Source organism: Staurois parvus, unplaced genomic scaffold (assembly GCF_062004578.1).
Source record: "Staurois parvus isolate SC_StPar_1 unplaced genomic scaffold, SC_StPar_1.0 ptg000699l, whole genome shotgun sequence".
Taxonomy (NCBI): Eukaryota; Metazoa; Chordata; class Amphibia; order Anura; family Ranidae; genus Staurois; species Staurois parvus.
The window spans coordinates 401,658-420,037 of record NW_028318495.1 but is presented as its reverse complement, the minus strand read 5'-3'; the positions used below and the strand labels follow the sequence as shown (position 1 = coordinate 420,037).

Here is an 18,380-nt window from a genome sequence, read left to right as displayed (position 1 = left end):
TGCATTAATGTTCGCCTTTATCTTATCCGCAGCCACGGTGACGCAGCAAGAAGCTGAGCCCGAGCTCGATAAATCGTCGCAGTCCGCAGCCAGCATCCAACCTCCGCCCACCGAAACCGCCACCACGCCCAAAGAGAAGGAGAGCGCGGCCGACAAGAGCAAAGAGAGTGTCACTGTACGTATCGCTGGTCGATAGCTTGCCACCTCCAAAGTGAGTGAAGACAAATCTGTGTGTGTGTGTGCGTCTGTCTGTCTGCAGGGGACAGGAGCTTTTTTTTTTTTTTATGTTTGCTTGAAGCCTATCTCCCAGAATGCTTCATGTTTTATTTGCCATCCATGCCTTATATACAGTATGTCCCTGACTCAGGGCCTGACTTACCTGCTGTATAGTACTGTCAGTGTGTGATCAGCCCTATGTGTCCGTGTTCTGCCTCTGGGTGACAATAAAGTCCTGGCCTCCTTCTAAATCTTTTATTTAGACCTAGTTCATACCAATGCGTTTGTTTGTTTTTTTGTTTTTTTTATGCAGGAACACACTACAGTCCATTTAACATGGTTTCCTATGGGACACGTTCACGTCTATGCTTTTTGGAGTTGCTGCATTTTTGGAACGCGTCCGGGACTTTTTTAAAAAGCAAAAAGCTGCTTTTTTAGCAACAAAAGAGTTCAATGGCGCAGCTGTTGAAATGCACCTAGTGCGTTTTTGCTGCATTTTGCGTTTTTATTTTGCCCAGCAGCTTAAAAAATTTCTCCTTTTAACAAAAAAAAAAAGAAAAGGTTAAAAAAACGCAAAATGTGGGGTAAAATTGCACGTGCAAAAAGCACTGGAAAACGGACAAAAAGCAGGCATTGGTGTGAACCAGGCCTTAGTGTGATGTTTAAAGCCAAACTCCAGACAAAACATATTTTATGGCCTTGGTTGCAGAGGGGGAAGGTTTATAACTTCTGTCGAGTTTTTTTATTGCAGTCTTTGACTGCCTTGTGTGTGTATGCAAACGCACAGACACAACGTTTATAAAACATGAATGCTTGTTGATAGAGGCTCACGTGTTACTAGAGTATAAAGAGTCTATAGATTCCTGTAACCTCTGTTTGGCGATATGATTGAGACGGAAGCAGAACACCTTGTGTGGCTTACCCAGAATCCTCCCCTCCTCCGCCTGTGCCTCTTTGTGAGGGAAATAAAAATGCCATTGGTCAGTGCTAGAACACAGACATGTATGGAGCCTGAATCTCACCCTCCGCAGCCCTCAATGTCCTCCATCTAAGGGGTTCCCTGTGCTGTCCCTGCAGATAGCAACAGGTGTGACAAGCAGCCAGCCCATAAAACTGGTCCACGTGCCTCAGACCACGGCCTTTATCCCAACTACTCAACCCACGATTGTAAGTACCAGCACTCTCATCTAGTCTGTTGTTGGCACTGAGTAGTGTAGTAGCTCAGTGTCTCCTTCTTTTTTTTTTTTTTTTTTTCCCGTGTTGCTTCTGCCGTATGATTGTCACCGGTCCCCCTCTTCTCCTCCTTCCATCCTTCCCCTCTTCCCCGCTCTCACATTGCTGACTTTGCTGTGTAGCCTGAGCTGTCATACACATCTCTCCCGCATCTTCTGGCTGTGGCATGACAATGTTCCTATAACTGAGATCTCTCTCCAGGTACAAATAACAGTCATCATGTGCATGTTCTTGTATATCTATGACATTGCAGTGTATGCACCTCTGACACCTCGGCAGCAAACACTTCTAAACAAGGGTGCTGTCAGTTTATTGATATGTCTGAACCAGGCGTGCTTTTTATTTTTCTTTATTGGCTGGAGACACATTTGTACTTTATACTTTTTTTTATCTTTTTAACCTTTGCAAAGAATAATTATTATGTATTTACCAAATGGTTGTATTATTACATAGTAAATGGCTTTCAGGGTGTCTGTCTTGGGTTTATTCACTGGAATGATCCAGATTGGGATATCTGTAGAGGGCCTAATGTTAGCTATACTATATGGGCAAAAGTGTGAAGACACCTGACTATCATACCTACACTATGTGGCCAAAAGTATGAGCTCACCTGACCATCACAACTGCACTATGTGGCCAAAAGTATGAGGTCAACTGACCATCACAACTGCACTATATGACCAAAAGTATGAGCTCACCTGACCATCACAACTGCACTATATGACCAAAAGTATGAGGCCACCTGACTATCACAACTGCACTATATGACCAAAAGTATGAGGTCACCTGACCATCACAACTGCACTATATGACCAAAAGTATGAGGTCACCTGACCATCACAACTGCACTATATGACCAAAAGTATGAGGTCACCTGACCATCACAACTGCACTTTATGACCAAAAGTATGAGGCCACCTGACCATCACAACTGCACTATATGACCAAAAGTATGAGCTCACCTGACCATCACAACTGCACTTTATGACCAAAAGTATGAGGCCACCTGACCATCACAACTGCACTATATGACCAAAAGTATGAGGCCACCTGACCATCACAACTGCACTATATGACCAAAAGTTTGAGGCCACCTGACCATCACAACTGCACTATATGACCAACAGTATGAGGTCACCTGACCATCACAACTGCACTTTATGACCAAAAGTATGAGGTCACCTGACCATCACAACTGCACTTTATGACCAAAAGTATGAGCTCACCTGACCATCACAACTGCACTATATGACCAAAAGTATGAGGCCACCTGACCATCACAACTGCACTATATGACCAAAAGTATGAGGCCACCTGATCATCACACCTACAATATGTGGCGAATAGAATGATGACATCTGACCATGACGCCTACACTATATGACCAAAAGTATGAGGTCACCTGATCATCACACCTACAATATATGACCAAAACTATGAGGTCACCTGACCATCACACCTACAATATATGACCAATAGAATGATGACATCTGACCATCACATTTACAATATATTTTGGTGTGGAAATCCTGAGTGTCCTGTACAGAGCCCTGACCTCAACCCTACTGAACCCCTTGGGGATGAAGTGGAATGCCCGTTGTGAGTTAGATCCTCGAATCCATTATATCAGTACCCGACTTCGCAAAACACTTCAAAATTTTGTGGAAAGAGGGGATGGGGGCAACTCCATATTAATGGCCATAGGGACAGGGGCAATGCCATATTAATGGTCAGAGGGGATGGGGGCAACTTCATATTAATGGCCATATGGGACGGGGCAACTGCATATTAATGGTCAGAGGGGATAGGGGCAACTTCATATTAATGATCAGAGGGGACAGGGGCAACACGATATTAATGGCCATAGGGACAGGGGCAACTCGATATTAATGGCCATTGGGAACAGGGGCAACTCCATATTAATGGCCATAGGGAACAGGGGCAACTCCATATTAATGGTCAGAGGGGACAGGGGCAACTCCATATTACTGGCCAAAGGGGACAGGGGCAACTCCATATTAATGGCCATAGGGGATGGGAGCAACTCCATATTATTGGCCATAGGGGACAGGAGGAACTCCATATTAATGGCCAGAGGGGACAGGGGCAACTCCATATTACTGGCCAAAGGGGACAGGAGGAACTCCATATTAATGGCCAGAGGGAACAGGGGCAACTCCATATTACTGGCCATAGGGACTGGAGCAACTCCGTAATAATGACCATAAGGATGGGGGCAACTCTGTAATAATGACCATAGGGATGGGGGCAACTCCGTAATAATGACCATAGGGATAAGGGCAACTGCATATTAATGACCATAAGGATGGGGGCAACTCTGTAATAATGACCATAGGGATGGGGGCAACTCCGTAATAATGACCATAGGGATAAGGGCAACTGCATATTAATGGCCAGAGGGCCATATTAATGGCTTTAGTTTTGGAATAGGATGTCCAACAAGCTCATAGAGGTGTGATGGTCAGGAGTCCACAAATCCAGGTACGCCTGAGAGAACCATGCTGGAGTACATTCCGCGGCTTTTCACATTTGATTGTAAACTGTTCCTCCTCCATACTAATATTTCAGACTTTTAATATGGAATGTTAATAATGGAGTTGCTGTATTTGCACCCCACACACTCGTAGACTGTCGCGTTGTGTTGCATTTTGCTGTCATTGAATGCTGGAAGTCGCAGCAGAAAGCATCCGCCGTTTTGATAACCCATTGCTCTCTCGTCAACAGACCATCCCTGTGGTAGTGAGTCCGAGCACCGGGACTGTGGCGGTGAGGGCGGGCGTCCAATACGTTCAGACCACCGTGCCGGTACAAGTGAGGAGAGTGTGAACGTCGGTACCGGAGAGAAGAAAGGAAAAACAAAAAGCATCGGCACCCTGAGAGCAGCATTAACGAACGGAGCCTGAAAAACACTACATTGCCTGGGGACCTCGACGAGGACCTTCCACCCTGCCGGAGCGGCTCGCCTGTCTGTATATAGTGTACAATTTGTGGATGTGATTAAGATTAGAGTACCGCCTTTTTTATATTTCTATTCACTTTAACTTATGAATCTGGAGTGACAACCATGCCAACGAAAAAAAACGCCAGAAGCCCCCGCAATCCTTCATTCGGTCACGGGGCATGCACTCCTTATCCCAGGCACGGGGGGGGGGAGGGGGGGGGGAATTGTAGACCTTCCAAGCTTGGGCACGAGCAGAGCATTTGGTATCAATGCTGATCGGTGTACAAAAAGACTACATAGACTGTTTACATTACCTCTCATTGAATTCTCAGCAACAAATATTATATTAATAGAGAGAAAAAAAAAACAAAAACACAATAATAATAATAAAAACTCGGCCACTGGAAAAAGTTCTAAGTTGTTCGATCACAATGGAATCTCTTTTCTTTGTGAGGATTGACGGAGAAAATAAAACAGCATTAATCTAAAGACCGCAAACGGTTGATAGAAATGTACGTACGGCAGAAAAAACAAAAAACAAAAACGTGAATTGGACGTTTAGAAAACGACATAAAAAAAAAAAAAAAAGGAGCGTAGCACGCCAGACGCCGTACGCTGTTGTAGTTTAACGTCCTTACGTCTGTAAAATGCAAAGACTTGGGGCGACTCGGGTGATGTATGTATATGCGACAGTTCACTGTAAGATAGCATTCCAGCACAGTTTGTTGTACATTTTTAGTCCAGTCAGTTCTCACTGTTGTTCATAAAATAAGACGGGATGTACAGCAGCGCAACAAATAACGCCGACGATCGCAGACGAGAGAAGCAGATCCGCATCCGGGGTGGGAGAACTGGTCTGTCTGGCCTTCCTGGTGAAAAAAAAAACAGAATTGGTTTTAGCATATGGAAGTATTTTTTCACATTTTTTTTTTTTTCTTTGTATAAAGTTTGTATTAAATCAAAAAACATTTCCTTTTGAATATTTGGTTTGGTGTGGAAATACTTCAGCATGTTCTATGTTGTCGGTTGTGAAACCTCTGTCTCCAAACTGAATGTAACGCTTTCACGCCACATCCCGCCACCTCTTTTACCCTTTAGCCGTTTTTGTGGGGTTTTTTTGCACCCTTGTTTTAAAAAAAAAAAAAAATAATAATAATTTTTGGCCTAAAGATTCCATAAACTCCCAAAACACATATTATTATTATTATTATTATACAGGATTTATGGCGCCAACAGTTTGCTCAGCGCTTTACAATATATCAGGGGACAATACAGCAACAATACAGATCAATACAATAGGGATAGGAGGGCCTGGTCCTGGGAGCTTACAATCTAGGATGGAGTTGGAGAGTGCAAAATCAGGCTCACTTCTTCATAGAAACCAATCAGCTTCTGACCTCAGCTCAGTGTTACCCGGACCCTTTACTCATCAGCAGTCTATAGCAGTCTTGTGACTGGAGCTCATGTTAAAACTTGTAAGAGGAGTTTTCATTCTGCTATAGGAGGATGCAGAACCCCTGATCTCCGTCTGTAGAGTGCTGATCGCATGCAGTCTTCCAAGAAAAAAAAAAAAATTCTAGCTATACACACCAAACTGAGCATGTGCAGAGTGCCTCCACATGATATGTCTTGCTATGGAGACACAAGTGCATGCTGTGTCTATGGAGCTGCACTCCATAGACTTACACAGCGGGACTTCTCACACTTCTTCCTCACAGGCCCTGTGCTGATCACTTGCACTCTCCCAAGAAAAAAAAAAAACCTCTCTAGCTATACACACCAAACTGAGCATGTGCAGAGTGCCTCCACACGATATGTCTTGCTATGGAGACACAAAGTGCATGCTCGCACTTGAGCTGCACTCCATAGACTTACACAGCGTGACTTCCCACACTTCTTCCTCACAGGCCCTGTGCTGATCACTTGGACTCTCCCAAAAAAAAATAGAAAAAGCTGAGCTGAGCACTGGTTAAAGCTTGTAGGAGGAGTTTACATTCTGCCCTGATTGTCCTATGAGGCTGCATGACCCTCTGGACAGTGCTGATTGACCCTGTGCTGATCACATGCACCCATGCAATTATTTTATTATATATAAACTGATAAATACCTTTTCTCATCAGCAGTATATAGCAGTCTAGTGACTTCCATCAGTGTCCAGCAAAGCACTAGTTAAAGCTTGTAGGAGGAGTTTTCTTTCTGCTCTAGGAGGATGCAGGACCCCTGACCTCTCTCTGGATGGTGCTGATTGGCCCAGTGCTGATCACATGCACTCTCCCAAGAAAAAAAAAAAAAACCTCTAGCAATACACACCAAACTGAGCATGTGCAGAGTGTCTCCACAGGATATGTCTTATCAGGAGATAAGAGGGGGACACTGGAAGAAGGGGAGGATCAGGATCAAACCGCCTTTTCACACAATGCAGAGGATTAACCCCTTAGGTTCCACAGCGAGTATAACCAGCATGCTTTACTGCATCTACAGACTGATTGTACTGTTGTGGGTTTAGTAACACTTTAAGCATTGGCAATAAAACCTGAAAGCTGATTGGTTCCTATGCAGAAGTGAGCCTTAAAAAGCAGTGTGTTTAAAACCAGACCCCCTAGAAAATAAAATAGCGGTAGTTCCAATTTTTATGTCACACAATATTACCGCAAAGCACTGAGAAACGCAAAATGTCATCAAACAATGCACTATGGTTCATTTTGGGGGCGCACAGACGCAATAAATTACCCAATTTTTTGCTAAACTATAAAAGGCGAGGTTGCACCGAGTACGTAGATACCCAACATGTCAAACCTTAAATTTGCGTGCGACCTTGAAATGGCGACAGACTTCAATACCCTATATTTTCTATAGGCAACATTTTAGAAGCCCCCAATAGGTCATCAGTTTGGTGTCACAGAGGAGGTCGGGTGCGAGAAATATTGCTGTCACTCAGGTGTGCATGGCGATATGTAACGTGTATGGGAATCGGTACTTTCAGGAGTAGGCACCTGCGTTACGTTTGTACGTGCGTATATGTGGGGGTGGGGAGGCCTCAAAAATGTTTTGTTTTTTATGGGGGGGTTATATGCTTGGGTGTAACTTAAATTTTTTTTAATTAAAAAAAGGTTTTTTTTCACATAATTTTTGTTTCTTTTTTTCATCACATAGGGGGCAAAAGGTCCCCTATGTGATGATTTTTTTGGTGACAGGTTCTCTTTAATGAGACACCCTGGATGTCTCCCCTGCAATACACTGCTTCCCAACCATACTGGCCGGGGACCCTGGCATGGGGACCCGGAAGTGACGTATTCCACGTCGCTTCCTGTTCAGCAACGAGAAGGGGAGGATAGCAGATGTGTGGTCCACTCTGCTCCCTCCCCTCTACCCAGCGACTCCTGCTGTGCCGGTTCTGGGCCCGCAGATGGGCAAACCAAGCCTGGGATATGTGGCAGGGAAGCCTGTTACCAGTAGGTATGATAGCAACCCGCTGCCTCAGACTGCTTTCATCTGACAGGAACAGTCTACTTGTTAAATTTACACACAATCCCGGAGGCTGCAGCTACCAGGAGTGTGTGTAAATCCCCCCTCCCCCGTTGGACCTGTACAATGTACAGACCTGGCAGCGAAAAGGCTCCAGATGTCTTGTGACTTCAAATAGTTTGTTTGGACCATGTAGGTCAAAGTGAATTATTGGCTTCACCGTGTGGCAGCTGTGAGAGCCAATCATAGTGGTCACATGGCACAGAAGTCGAACTGCCTCCCATGCATTACCCCCTAGCGTTTACAAATGGCGGTATAGATACTGGGATTAAGTTTTTTTTTACTAGGGGTGGGGGGGGGCAGCATGATTGGGAGGCAACGGGACAGGAGGGGGGGCAGCATGACAGGAGGGGGGAAGCACAAGACCTCCAAGCTCTTACCTGTCCAGCAGCGGCTCCTCCAGATGGTGCCAGGAGCTGTAGCTATTCCGGATGGTGCCAGGAGCTGTAGCTATTCCGGATGGTGCCAGGAGCAGTAGCTCCTCTGGATGGTGCCAGGAGCTCCTCCACCCTGAGCACCTCCTCCTCTTCTTCCTCCTCCACCCTGACCACCACCTCCTCTCTCTTCTACCTCCTCCACCCTAACCATCTCCTCCTCTTCTTCCTCCTCCACCCTGATCATCTCCTCTTCTTCCTCCTCCACCCTGGCCACCTCCTCCTCTTTTTCGTCCTCCACGCTGACCACCACCTCCTCTCTCCTTCCTCCTCCACCCTGACCACCACCTCCTCTCTTCTTCCTCCTCCAACCCTGACCACCACCTCCTCTCTCTTCTTCCTCCACCCTGACCATCTCCTCTCTCTTCTTCCTCCTCCACCCTGGCCACCTCCTCTTCTTCCTCCTCCACCCTGACCACCACCTCCTCTTCTTCCTCCTCCACCTTGACCATCTCCTCCTCTTGTTCCTCCTCCACCCTGAGCACCTCCTCCTCTTCTTCCTCCTCCACCCCTGACCACCACCTCCTCTTTCTTCTTCCTCCTCCACCCCTGACCACCACCTCCTCTTTCTTCTTCCTCCTCCACCCCTGACCACCACCTCCTCTTTCTTCTTCCTCCTCCACCCCTGACCACCATCTCCTCTTTCTTCTTCCTCCTCCACCCCTGACCACCATCTCCTCTTTCCTCTTTCTTCTTCCTCCTCCACCCCTGACCACCATCTCCTCTTTCTTCTTCCTCCTCCACCCCTGACCACCATCTCCTCTTTCTTCTTCCTCCTCCACCCCTGACCACCATCTCCTCTTTCTTCTTCCTCCTCCACCCCTGACCACCACCTCCTCTTTCTTCTTCCTCCTCCACCCCTGACCACCACCTCCTCTTTCTTCTTCCTCCTCCACCCCTGACCACCACCTCCTCTTTCTTCTTCCTCCTCCATCCCTGACCACTTCCTCTTTCTTCTTCCTCCTCCACCCTGACCACCTCCCGAGCGCCTATTTGCTCCCTTTTGGTTTTTCAAACATCCCATTAAACACCTTCTGTCATGTCAGTCCAAAAAATACCTGTTGATCCCAGTGATAGTAAATCTCCCCCTCTGGCTCTATAAACACTAAGGGGAAAAAAAAAGCATATTTTGTCCCCTTTTCGCCATTTACGATATTCTCGCCTAGGCAGGAGTGATGGACCTCATGAATGAGTTACCCGCATCACAAGAGGCTCTGGAGCAATCCACAGGACACCCTCAGTCACACTGCTGCGATTTGGGAATTGATATCGCATCTATTGAATGTGAATGTCGGCGTCTTGACGTGCGATTTGCTGCGGCGCGACTCCTAAAGTAGTTCTCGCATGACTTATTCTGCAGTTTTGCTGCGATTTAACATACATAGAATATAATGGAAACCGCACTGCAAATGGCAAGAAAATCATTGAAAATCTTCACAAGGAGCAATAAAGTCTTCAGGAATCGCGCTGAAATTGCAGACGAATCGCTGCGGTGTGACCGATGTGTTACAGATGTGCTGCGCTGGAAGAATCCAGAAGGCAGCAGAGCAGCGAAGATGGCGGTGACCCGACATGTAGAGGTGGATTACAGCAGGACAGCGCTGGATCATTACATATTTTGGGGAAACCCAATAAACAAGACGGGGGGGTTGGGAGTACAGTGGGGTGTGAAGTTCCTTCTTGTCCGGGGAGAGCGGATAAAGTGAATGCGGGGTCTGGGGAGAGCGGATATAGTGAATGCGGGGTCCGGGGAGAGCGGATATAGTGAATGCGGGGTCTGGGGAGAGCGGATATAGTGAATGCGGGGTCCGGGGAGAGCGGATATAGTGAATGCGGGGTCCGGGGAGAGCGGATATAGTGAATGCGGGGCCCGGGGGAGCGGATATAGTGAATGCGGGGTCCGGGGAGAGCGGATATAGTGAATGCGGGGTCCGGGGAGAGCGGATATAGTGAATGCGGGGTCCGGGGGAGAGGATATAGTGAATGCGGGGTCCGGGGGAGAGGATATAGTGAATGCGGGGTCCTGGGAGACAGGATATAGTGAATGCGGGGTCCTGGGAGACAGGATATAGTGAATGCGGGGTCCGGGGAGAGTGGATATAGTGAATGCGGGGTCCGGGGAGAGCGGATATAGTGAATGCGGGGTCCGGGAGAGCGGATATAGTGAATGCGGGGTCCGGGGGAGAGGATATAGTGAATTCGGGGTCCGGGGAGAGCGGATATAGTGAATGCGTGGTCCGGGGAGACAGGATATAGTGAATGCGGGGTCCTGGGAGACAGGATATAGTGAATGCGGGGTCCTGGGAGACAGGATATAGTGAATGCGGGGTCCTGGGAGACAGGATATAGTGAATGCGGGGTCCGGGGAGAGTGGATATAGTGAATGCGGGGTCCGGGGAGAGCGGATATAGTGAATGCGGGGTCCGGGGAGAGCGGATATAGTGAATGCGGGGTCCGGGGGGAGCGGATATAGTGAATGCGGGGTCCGGGGGGAGCGGATATAGTGAATGCGGGGTCCGGGGAGAGCGGATATAGTGAATGCGGGGTCTGGGGAGAGGATATAGTGAATGCGGGGTCCGGGGGAGAGGATATAGTGAATTCGGGGTCCGGGGAGAGCGGATATAGTGAATGCGTGGTCCGGGGAGACAGGATATAGTGAATGCGGGGTCCTGGGAGACAGGATATAGTGAATGCGGGGTCCTGGGAGACAGGATATAGTGAATGCGGGGTCCGGGGAGAGTGGATATAGTGAATGCGGGGTCCTGGGAGACAGGATATAGTGAATGCGGGGTCCTGGGAGACAGGATATAGTGAATGCGGGGTCCGGGGAGAGTGGATATAGTGAATGCGTGGTCCGGGGAGAGCGGATATAGTGAATGCGGGGTCCGGGGAGAGCGGATATAGTGAATGCGGGGTCCGGGAGAGCGGATATAGTGAATGCGGGGTCCGGGGGAGAGGATATAGTGAATGCGTGGTCCGGGGAGACAGGATATAGTGAATGCGGGGTCCTGGGAGACAGGATATAGTGAATGCGGGGTCCTGGGAGACAGGATATAGTGAATGCGGGGTCCGGGGAGAGTGGATATAGTGAATGCGGGGTCCGGGGAGAGTGGATATAGTGAATGCGGGGTCCGGGGAGAGCGGATATAGTGAATGCGGGGTCCGGGGAGAGCGGATATAGTGAATGCGGGGTCCGGGGAGAGCGGATATAGTGAATTCGGGGTCCGGGGAGAGCGGATATAGTGAATGCGGGGTCCGGGGAGAGCGGATATAGTGAATGCGGGGTCCGGGGAGACAGGATATAGTGAATGCGTGGTCCTGGGAGACAGGATATAGTGAATGCGGGGTCCGGGGAGAGCGGATATAGTGAATGCGGGGTTCGGGAAGAGGGGATATAGTGAATGCGGGGTCCGGGTAGAGTGGATATAGTGAATGCGGGGTCCGGGGAAAGCGGATATAGTGAACGCGGGGTCCGGGGAGAGCGGATATAGTGAATGCGGGGTCCGGGGAGAGCGGATATAGTGAATGCGGGGTCCGGGAAGAGGGGATATAGTGAATGCGGGGTCCGGGTAGAGTAGATATAGTGAATGCGGGGTCCGGGGAGAGCGGATATAGTGAACGTGGGGTCTGGGGAGAGCGGATATAGTGAACGCGGGGTCCGGGGAGAGCGGATATAGTGAACGCGGGGTCCGGGGAGACAGGATATAGTGAACGCGGGGTCCGGGGAGAGCGGATATAGTGAACGCGGGGTCCGGGGAGAGCGGATATAGTGAACGCGGGGTCCGGGGAGAGCGGATATAGTGAACGCGGGGTCCTGGGAGAGCGGATATAGTGAACGCGGGGTCCGGGGAGAGCGGATATAGTGAACGCGGGGTCCGGGGAGAGGGGATATAGTGAACGCGGGGTCCGGGGAGAGGGGATATAGTGAATGCGGGGTCCGGGGAGAGGGGATATAGTGAACGCGGGGTCCGGGGAGAGGGAATATAGTGAACGCGGGGTCCGGGGAGAGCGGATATAGTGAACGCGGGGTCCGGGGAGAGCGGATATAGTGAACGCGGGGTCCGGGGAGAGCGGATATAGTGAACGCGGAGTCCGGGGAGAGCGGATATAGTGAATGCCGGGTCTTGGGTTTCGTAACACTTTAAAAAAAATGTGACAGATGTTCCTTATCAAGCATGCTATCAGTAATCGCTGAATATTGGAATGAAATAATCGATCGTTTTTATGTTTTCTTTGAGATCTTTGCATTTTAGAATCACCACCAAGCGGTATGTGTGTAGTTATCTATGTTGTCCAGCAGAGGGAGACCTAGGCCAGGCTGCTGTTCCTATGGTCAGGCATCACTATGTATTCACACTGACCTGTCTCCATCTCCCTAGACTGAACACGGCACCCTGAGCATGTGCCAGGTATGTGGCCCTTTTTTTGCCTCTTGAAATAGGTTGTCATTAATCTTTAGTCTTCGGTTGGTTTATGTTCCCCGGGTACATAAAGCGGAACTTTCCCCCATAACCACTTGATAACACATAACATTCTTTAGGGAAGAACATCCATTCCACATGAATAATTCTGCTTCCATTAGTGTGCTGTAAATGGCCTCCAGCGTTGCTCCTGTCTCTTCTTGCTGGAGGCTGCCGTTTCGCTGACAGTCAGGGTTGTCACCTCATCCCTTTAAACCCGAACACATATTAAGGACACGGGTTCTGGGGATAATTGAATGCAGAGAAGGCTCTAAATGACTTTAATTACCACCTTAATCAGCCACAGAACCCGTGTCCTAATATGTGCTCGGGTTTAAAGGGATGAGGTGGCCACCCTATGAGGGGTACACCCAGAGCCCCCAAGACTGTCTGCAGATCAACCTCTACATTTCCGGCACAGAGCCTAAAAAACAGAGCAACTGAGCATGTGCAGAGCAGGCTGAGACCGTGTTACTGGGTTTAACACAGTAGAGGTGCTGATTTTTAATGTTGTACATATCTATACCTGCAAAAGGGGCCATCCTGAATCAATCTAACAGAACTGATTTTCTGAGTCCCCAGGTACTCCAGGTATGTGAGGGTCAGTCCTCAGGTACTCCAGGTATGTGAGGGTCAGTCCACAGATACTCCAGTTATGTGAGGGTCAGTCCTCAGGTACTCCAGTTATGTGAGGGTCAGTCCTCAGGTACTCCAGTTATGTGAGGGTCAGTCCTCAGGTACTCCAGTTATGTGAGGGTCAGTCCCCGGGTACTCCATGTATGCCAAGCTCAGTCCTCAGATGCTCCAGGTATGTGAGGCTCAGTCCACAGATACTCCAGGTATGTGAGGGTCAGTCCCCAGGTACTCCAGGTATGTGAGGGTCAGTCCACAGATACTCCAGGTATGTGAGGGTCAGTCCCCAGGTACTCCAGGTATGTGAGGGTCAGTCCCTAGATACATATGTGAGGGTCAGTCCACAGATGCTCCAGGTATGTGAGAGTCAGTCCTCGGATACTCCATGTATGCCAAGCTCAGTCCTCAGATGCTCCAGGTATTCCAAGCACAGTCCCCAGATGCTTCAGGTATGTGATGGTCAGTCCCCAGGTACTCCTGGTATGTGAGGTTCAGTCTCCAGGTACTCCAGGTATGTGAGATTCAGTCCCCAGGTACTCCGGATATGTGAGGGTCAGTCCCCAGGTACTCTGTGCATGTCAGGCTCAGTCCCCAGATGCTCCAGGTATGTGAGCATCAGTCCCTGGGTACTGCAGGTATGTGAGGGTCATGGGAGGATCAGTTTCTAGGTACTCCTGGAATGTGAGGGTCAGCCCCCAGGTATGTGAGGGTCAGTCCTTTGATACTCCAGGTAGGTGAGGGTCAGTCCCTGGGCACTCCAGGTAGGTGAGGGTCAGTCCCTGGGTATTCCAGGTATGTCATGGATAGTCCCTGGGTACTCCAGGTATGTTAGGGTCAGTCCCTGGGTAATCCAGGTATGTCAGGGATAGTCCCTGGGTATTCCAGGTATGTTAGGGATAGTCCCTGGGTACTCCAGGTATGTGAGGGTCAGTCCCTGGGTACTCCAGGTATGTGAGGGTCAGTCCCTGGGTACTTCAGGTATGTGAAGTCAGTCCCTGGGTACCCCAGGTATGTGAAGTCAGTCCCTGGGTACTGCAGGTATGTGAAGTCAGTCCCTGGGTACTCCAGGTATGTGAGGGTCAGTCCCTGGGTACTCCAGGTATGTGAGGTCAGTCCCTGGGTACTCCAGGTATGTGAGGGTCAGTCCCTGGGTACTCCAGGTATGTGAGGTCAGTCCCTGGGTACTGCAGGTATGTGAAGTCAGTCCCTGGGTACCCCAGGTATGTGAAGTCAGTCCCTGGGTACTCCAGGTATGTGAAGTCAGTTCCTGGTTATGGGCGGAGCTGAGGACCTCTGTCATCTTGTGCACCTCCCCTCTCATTATCAGAGCTGTCTCCTGCTGGCTGGTTTTGTCATTATTCCCTCCAATCTCTGGAGACCGTCACTTCTGCTTCCAGCAGTCCTTCCATGCTCCCTCTATCTCAGACGACCCGTGTCCCACACAAAATCTCCCCCGTACTTCAATGAGTTCCTGACATTTTTTTTTTCCTTTGGTGTGCAAAGCTCTTTACATACAAGAGAACCGCACTGAGGAGGTCATATCATTTATTCTCTGTCCCTTTCCCATATCCTGAAAACCAATAAAAACACTGAAACCTCAAACCATGTCTACCTTTTCCTATTTCCAGGTGGGGATTTAGGTGATAGAGATATTAGTTGTCATGAGCAGCATGTTGTCCTCTGCGTTGGCTGGTCACGGGGTCACAGCAGGCCGTGGGGTCACAATGTAACATGTCTAAGCGGAGTTCTAGATTCCCATAGCAGTGAGGAGCCAGACGGCCTTGGGCCATGGGTTCCAGCGTGTCTCTATTCTTCCCACAGCTGTCAGATGTTTGGCTGGGTAGTGCAGTGATGGATCCCTGTCAGTGGCTTGTGACCTTCCCGCTCCTTGTAACCTCCTGGCTGGAGGGTGTCAGATAAAGAAATATCTTTCTCACCTGAGCTGGGCCTGGAGCCATAGGACCGGGCTTCTGTGTAGGCTGCCCAGGGACATACAGCATCTGTCTGCGGCCTTACCACATATCTTCCCAGGCTGCCATTACACAGGAGGGGGCAGACCAAAAAAAAAGACCTATTATACTAGTTACCAATAACAGGGACTACTGACCGCTCCTAAGAACCAGCCCTCAGTCTGGAGTCGTAATCGGGATCCTTTCTCTGCTATTTCAGAAAAATGATTAAACATACAAAATGTACAAATACTAGATCAGGAGAGTCCTTCTTTAACATCATCATTCAGGTATGTGAGGGTCAGTCCCTGGGTACTCCAGGTAGGTGAAGTCAGTCCCTGGGCAGTCTAGGTATGTGAGGGTCAGTGCCTGGGTACTCCAGGTAGGTGAAGTCAGTCCCTGGGCAGTCTAGGTATGTGAGGGTCAGTCTCTGGGCAGTCTGGGTATGTGAGGGTCAGTCCCTGGGCACTCCAGGTATGTGAGGGTCAGTCTCTGGGCACTCCAGGTATGTGAGGGTCAGTCCCTGGGCAGTCTAGGTATGTGAGGGTCAGTCTCTGGGCACTCCAGGTATGTGAGGGTCAGTCCCTAGGTACTCCAGGTAGGTGAGGGTCAGTCTCTGGGCACTCCAGGTATGTGAGGGTCAGTGCCTGGGTACTCCAGGTAGGTGAAGTCAGTCCCTGGGCAGTCTAGGTATGTGAGGGTCAGTGCCTGGGTACTCCAGGTAGGTGAAGTCAGTCCCTGGGCAGTCTAGGTATGTGCGGGTCAGTCCCTGGGCACTCCAGGTATGTGAGGGTCAGTCTCTGGGCAGTCTGGGTATGTGAGGGTCAGTCCCTGGGCACTCCAGGTATGTGAGGGTCAGTCTCTGGGCACTCCAGGTATGTGAGGGTCAGTCCCTGGGCAGTGTAGGTATGTGAGGGTCAGTCTCTGGGCACTCCAGGTATGTGAGGGTCAGTCCCTAGGTACTCCAGGTAGGTGAGGGTCAGTCTCTGGGCACTCCAGGTATGTGAGGGTCAGTGCCTGGGTACTCCAGGTAGGTGAAGTCAGTCCCTGGGCAGTCTAGGTATGTGAGGGTCAGTCCCTGGGCACTCCAGGTATGTGAGGGTCATTCCCTGGGTATTCCAGGTAGGTGAAGTCAGTCCCTGACCCCAGACTGTGACAATCGGACATGCCTGTAGAAATGGAGACAACCCTATCCAAAGTAATACCTAGAATACTCTGGGATTTTGTATCTTTTTTTTTTTCCAGACATGGCTCTTATCTACTGAGCCACTGCCACCTCTCAGTCACAGGGGTTCTCCTCCTGCTTCAGAAATACTCTATTCTGGTTGGTTCCACTTAGAATATTGTTCCTGCTCTTTGCATGGCAAGACTTAGAATATGTCATCTATTTTGGATGCTGGGACTTGGAATTATTTTCCTCTATTTAGATAAATGACAGGACAATAGACTAATACCTTACAGCACGGGTGTCAAACTGGCGGCCCTCCAGCAGTTGCCAAACTACAAGTCCCATGAGACATTGCAAGATTGACCATTACAAGCACGACGCCCAATGGTAGAGGCATGATGGGACTTGTAGTTTCGCAACAGCTGGAGGGCTGCCTTACAGCCTCCGGGCCTGCCACCCCAATAATGTGTTCTGGTATTGATCCTGGGCTATGAGACATGAAGGCTTTTTTTCACAGGGGTCCTCCTCCTCTACTACTACTACTACTGCACTCTTCTGATTGGATTGATTTTTCCTGCATTTGTTTGGATGGTAGATCTTAAAATATCATTTTTTTATTTTGGATAATTATAATATTTTCCTAGATTTTTTAATGGTAAGGCATACAATATTTTTCCCGTTTTGGATGGTGGGACTTTGAATATTTGTCGTCTGTTTTGGATATTGAAACTGCTTACCAAACAGGACAGGACAGCGGACTCACTTCATTTATTGATCCTGGGCTATGAGGGCCCGCTCTGGGAATTTATCTGATAGCTATTTTGCCTGGATCAACTTAGAATATTGTTTCCTGCATTTTAGATGCTGGGACTTAGAATGTTTTCCTCTATTTTAGATGGTGGGACTTAGAATGTTTTCCTCTGTTTTAGATGGTGGGACTTAGAATGTTTTCCTCTATTTTAGATGGTGGGACTTGAAATATTATCCTTTATTTTGGGTAAATGGACTTAGAATATTCTCCTTTATTTTGGACGGTGGGACTTGGAATGTTTTCCTCAATTTTGGATGGTGGGACTTGGAATATATTTCCTCTGTTTTGTATGGTGGGACTTAGAACATTCTCCTCTATTTTGGATGGTGGGACTTTGAATATTCTCCTCTGTTTTGGATGGTGGGGCTTAGAATATTTTCCTCTATTTTTGGTAAAGGGACTTGAAATGTTTTCCTCTTTTTGGATGATGGGACTTGGAATATTTTCCTCCATTTTAGATTGTGGGACTTAGAATGTTTTTTCTCTGTTTTGGATGGTGAGACTTGAAATATTATCCTTTATTTTGGGTAAATGGACTTGGAATATTCTTCCCTATTTTGGAATATTTTACTCCAGTTTGGATGGTGCAACTTGGAATATATGTCCTCTGTTTTGGATGGTGGGACTTAGAATATTCTCCTCTATTTTGGATGGTTGGACTTTATATATCTTTCCTCTGTTTTGGATGGTGGGACTTAGAATATTTTCCTCCATTTTGGATGGTAGAACTTGGAATATTTTACTCCGTTTTGATACGTGGGACTTAGAATATGTTTCCTCTGTTTTGGATGGTGAGAATTGGAATGTTTGCCTATATTTTGGATAGAGAGTCTCAGAATTATGTTTCACTGTTCTGGTTGGTGGGGATTACAATTGTTTTGTATTTTTGATGGTGGGATTTAGAATATTTGTATGCTACTTTGCGTAATAAGATAAAAATAACCAACAGGGCAGCAGCCAAAAACCTTATTGCATCTCAATTGAGTGTT

General features: G+C 48.4%; 1 protein-coding gene across 12 annotated transcripts in view; it reads left to right on the top strand.

The window, feature by feature from the left end:
• The window catches only part of ZMYND8 (zinc finger MYND-type containing 8), a 132,526-nt gene extending 127,135 nt beyond the window's left edge, over window positions 1-5,391 (top strand). For 9 of the 12 annotated variants that reach the window (XM_089653117.1, XM_089653124.1, XM_089653118.1 and 6 more), the window contains 3 exons: window positions 33-175; window positions 1,294-1,383; window positions 4,195-5,391. In XM_089653117.1, the coding sequence (XP_089509243.1) occupies window positions 33-175; window positions 1,294-1,383; window positions 4,195-4,296 (335 nt within the window). In that variant the 3' untranslated portion in view covers window positions 4,297-5,391. Of the gene's footprint in view, window positions 1-32; window positions 212-1,293; window positions 1,384-4,194 lie in introns of all 12 variants that reach the window. The other 3 variants (XM_089653126.1, XM_089653128.1, XM_089653125.1) reach the window with 2 other exon arrangements.
• Window positions 5,392-18,380: the final 12,989 nt, after the last annotated feature.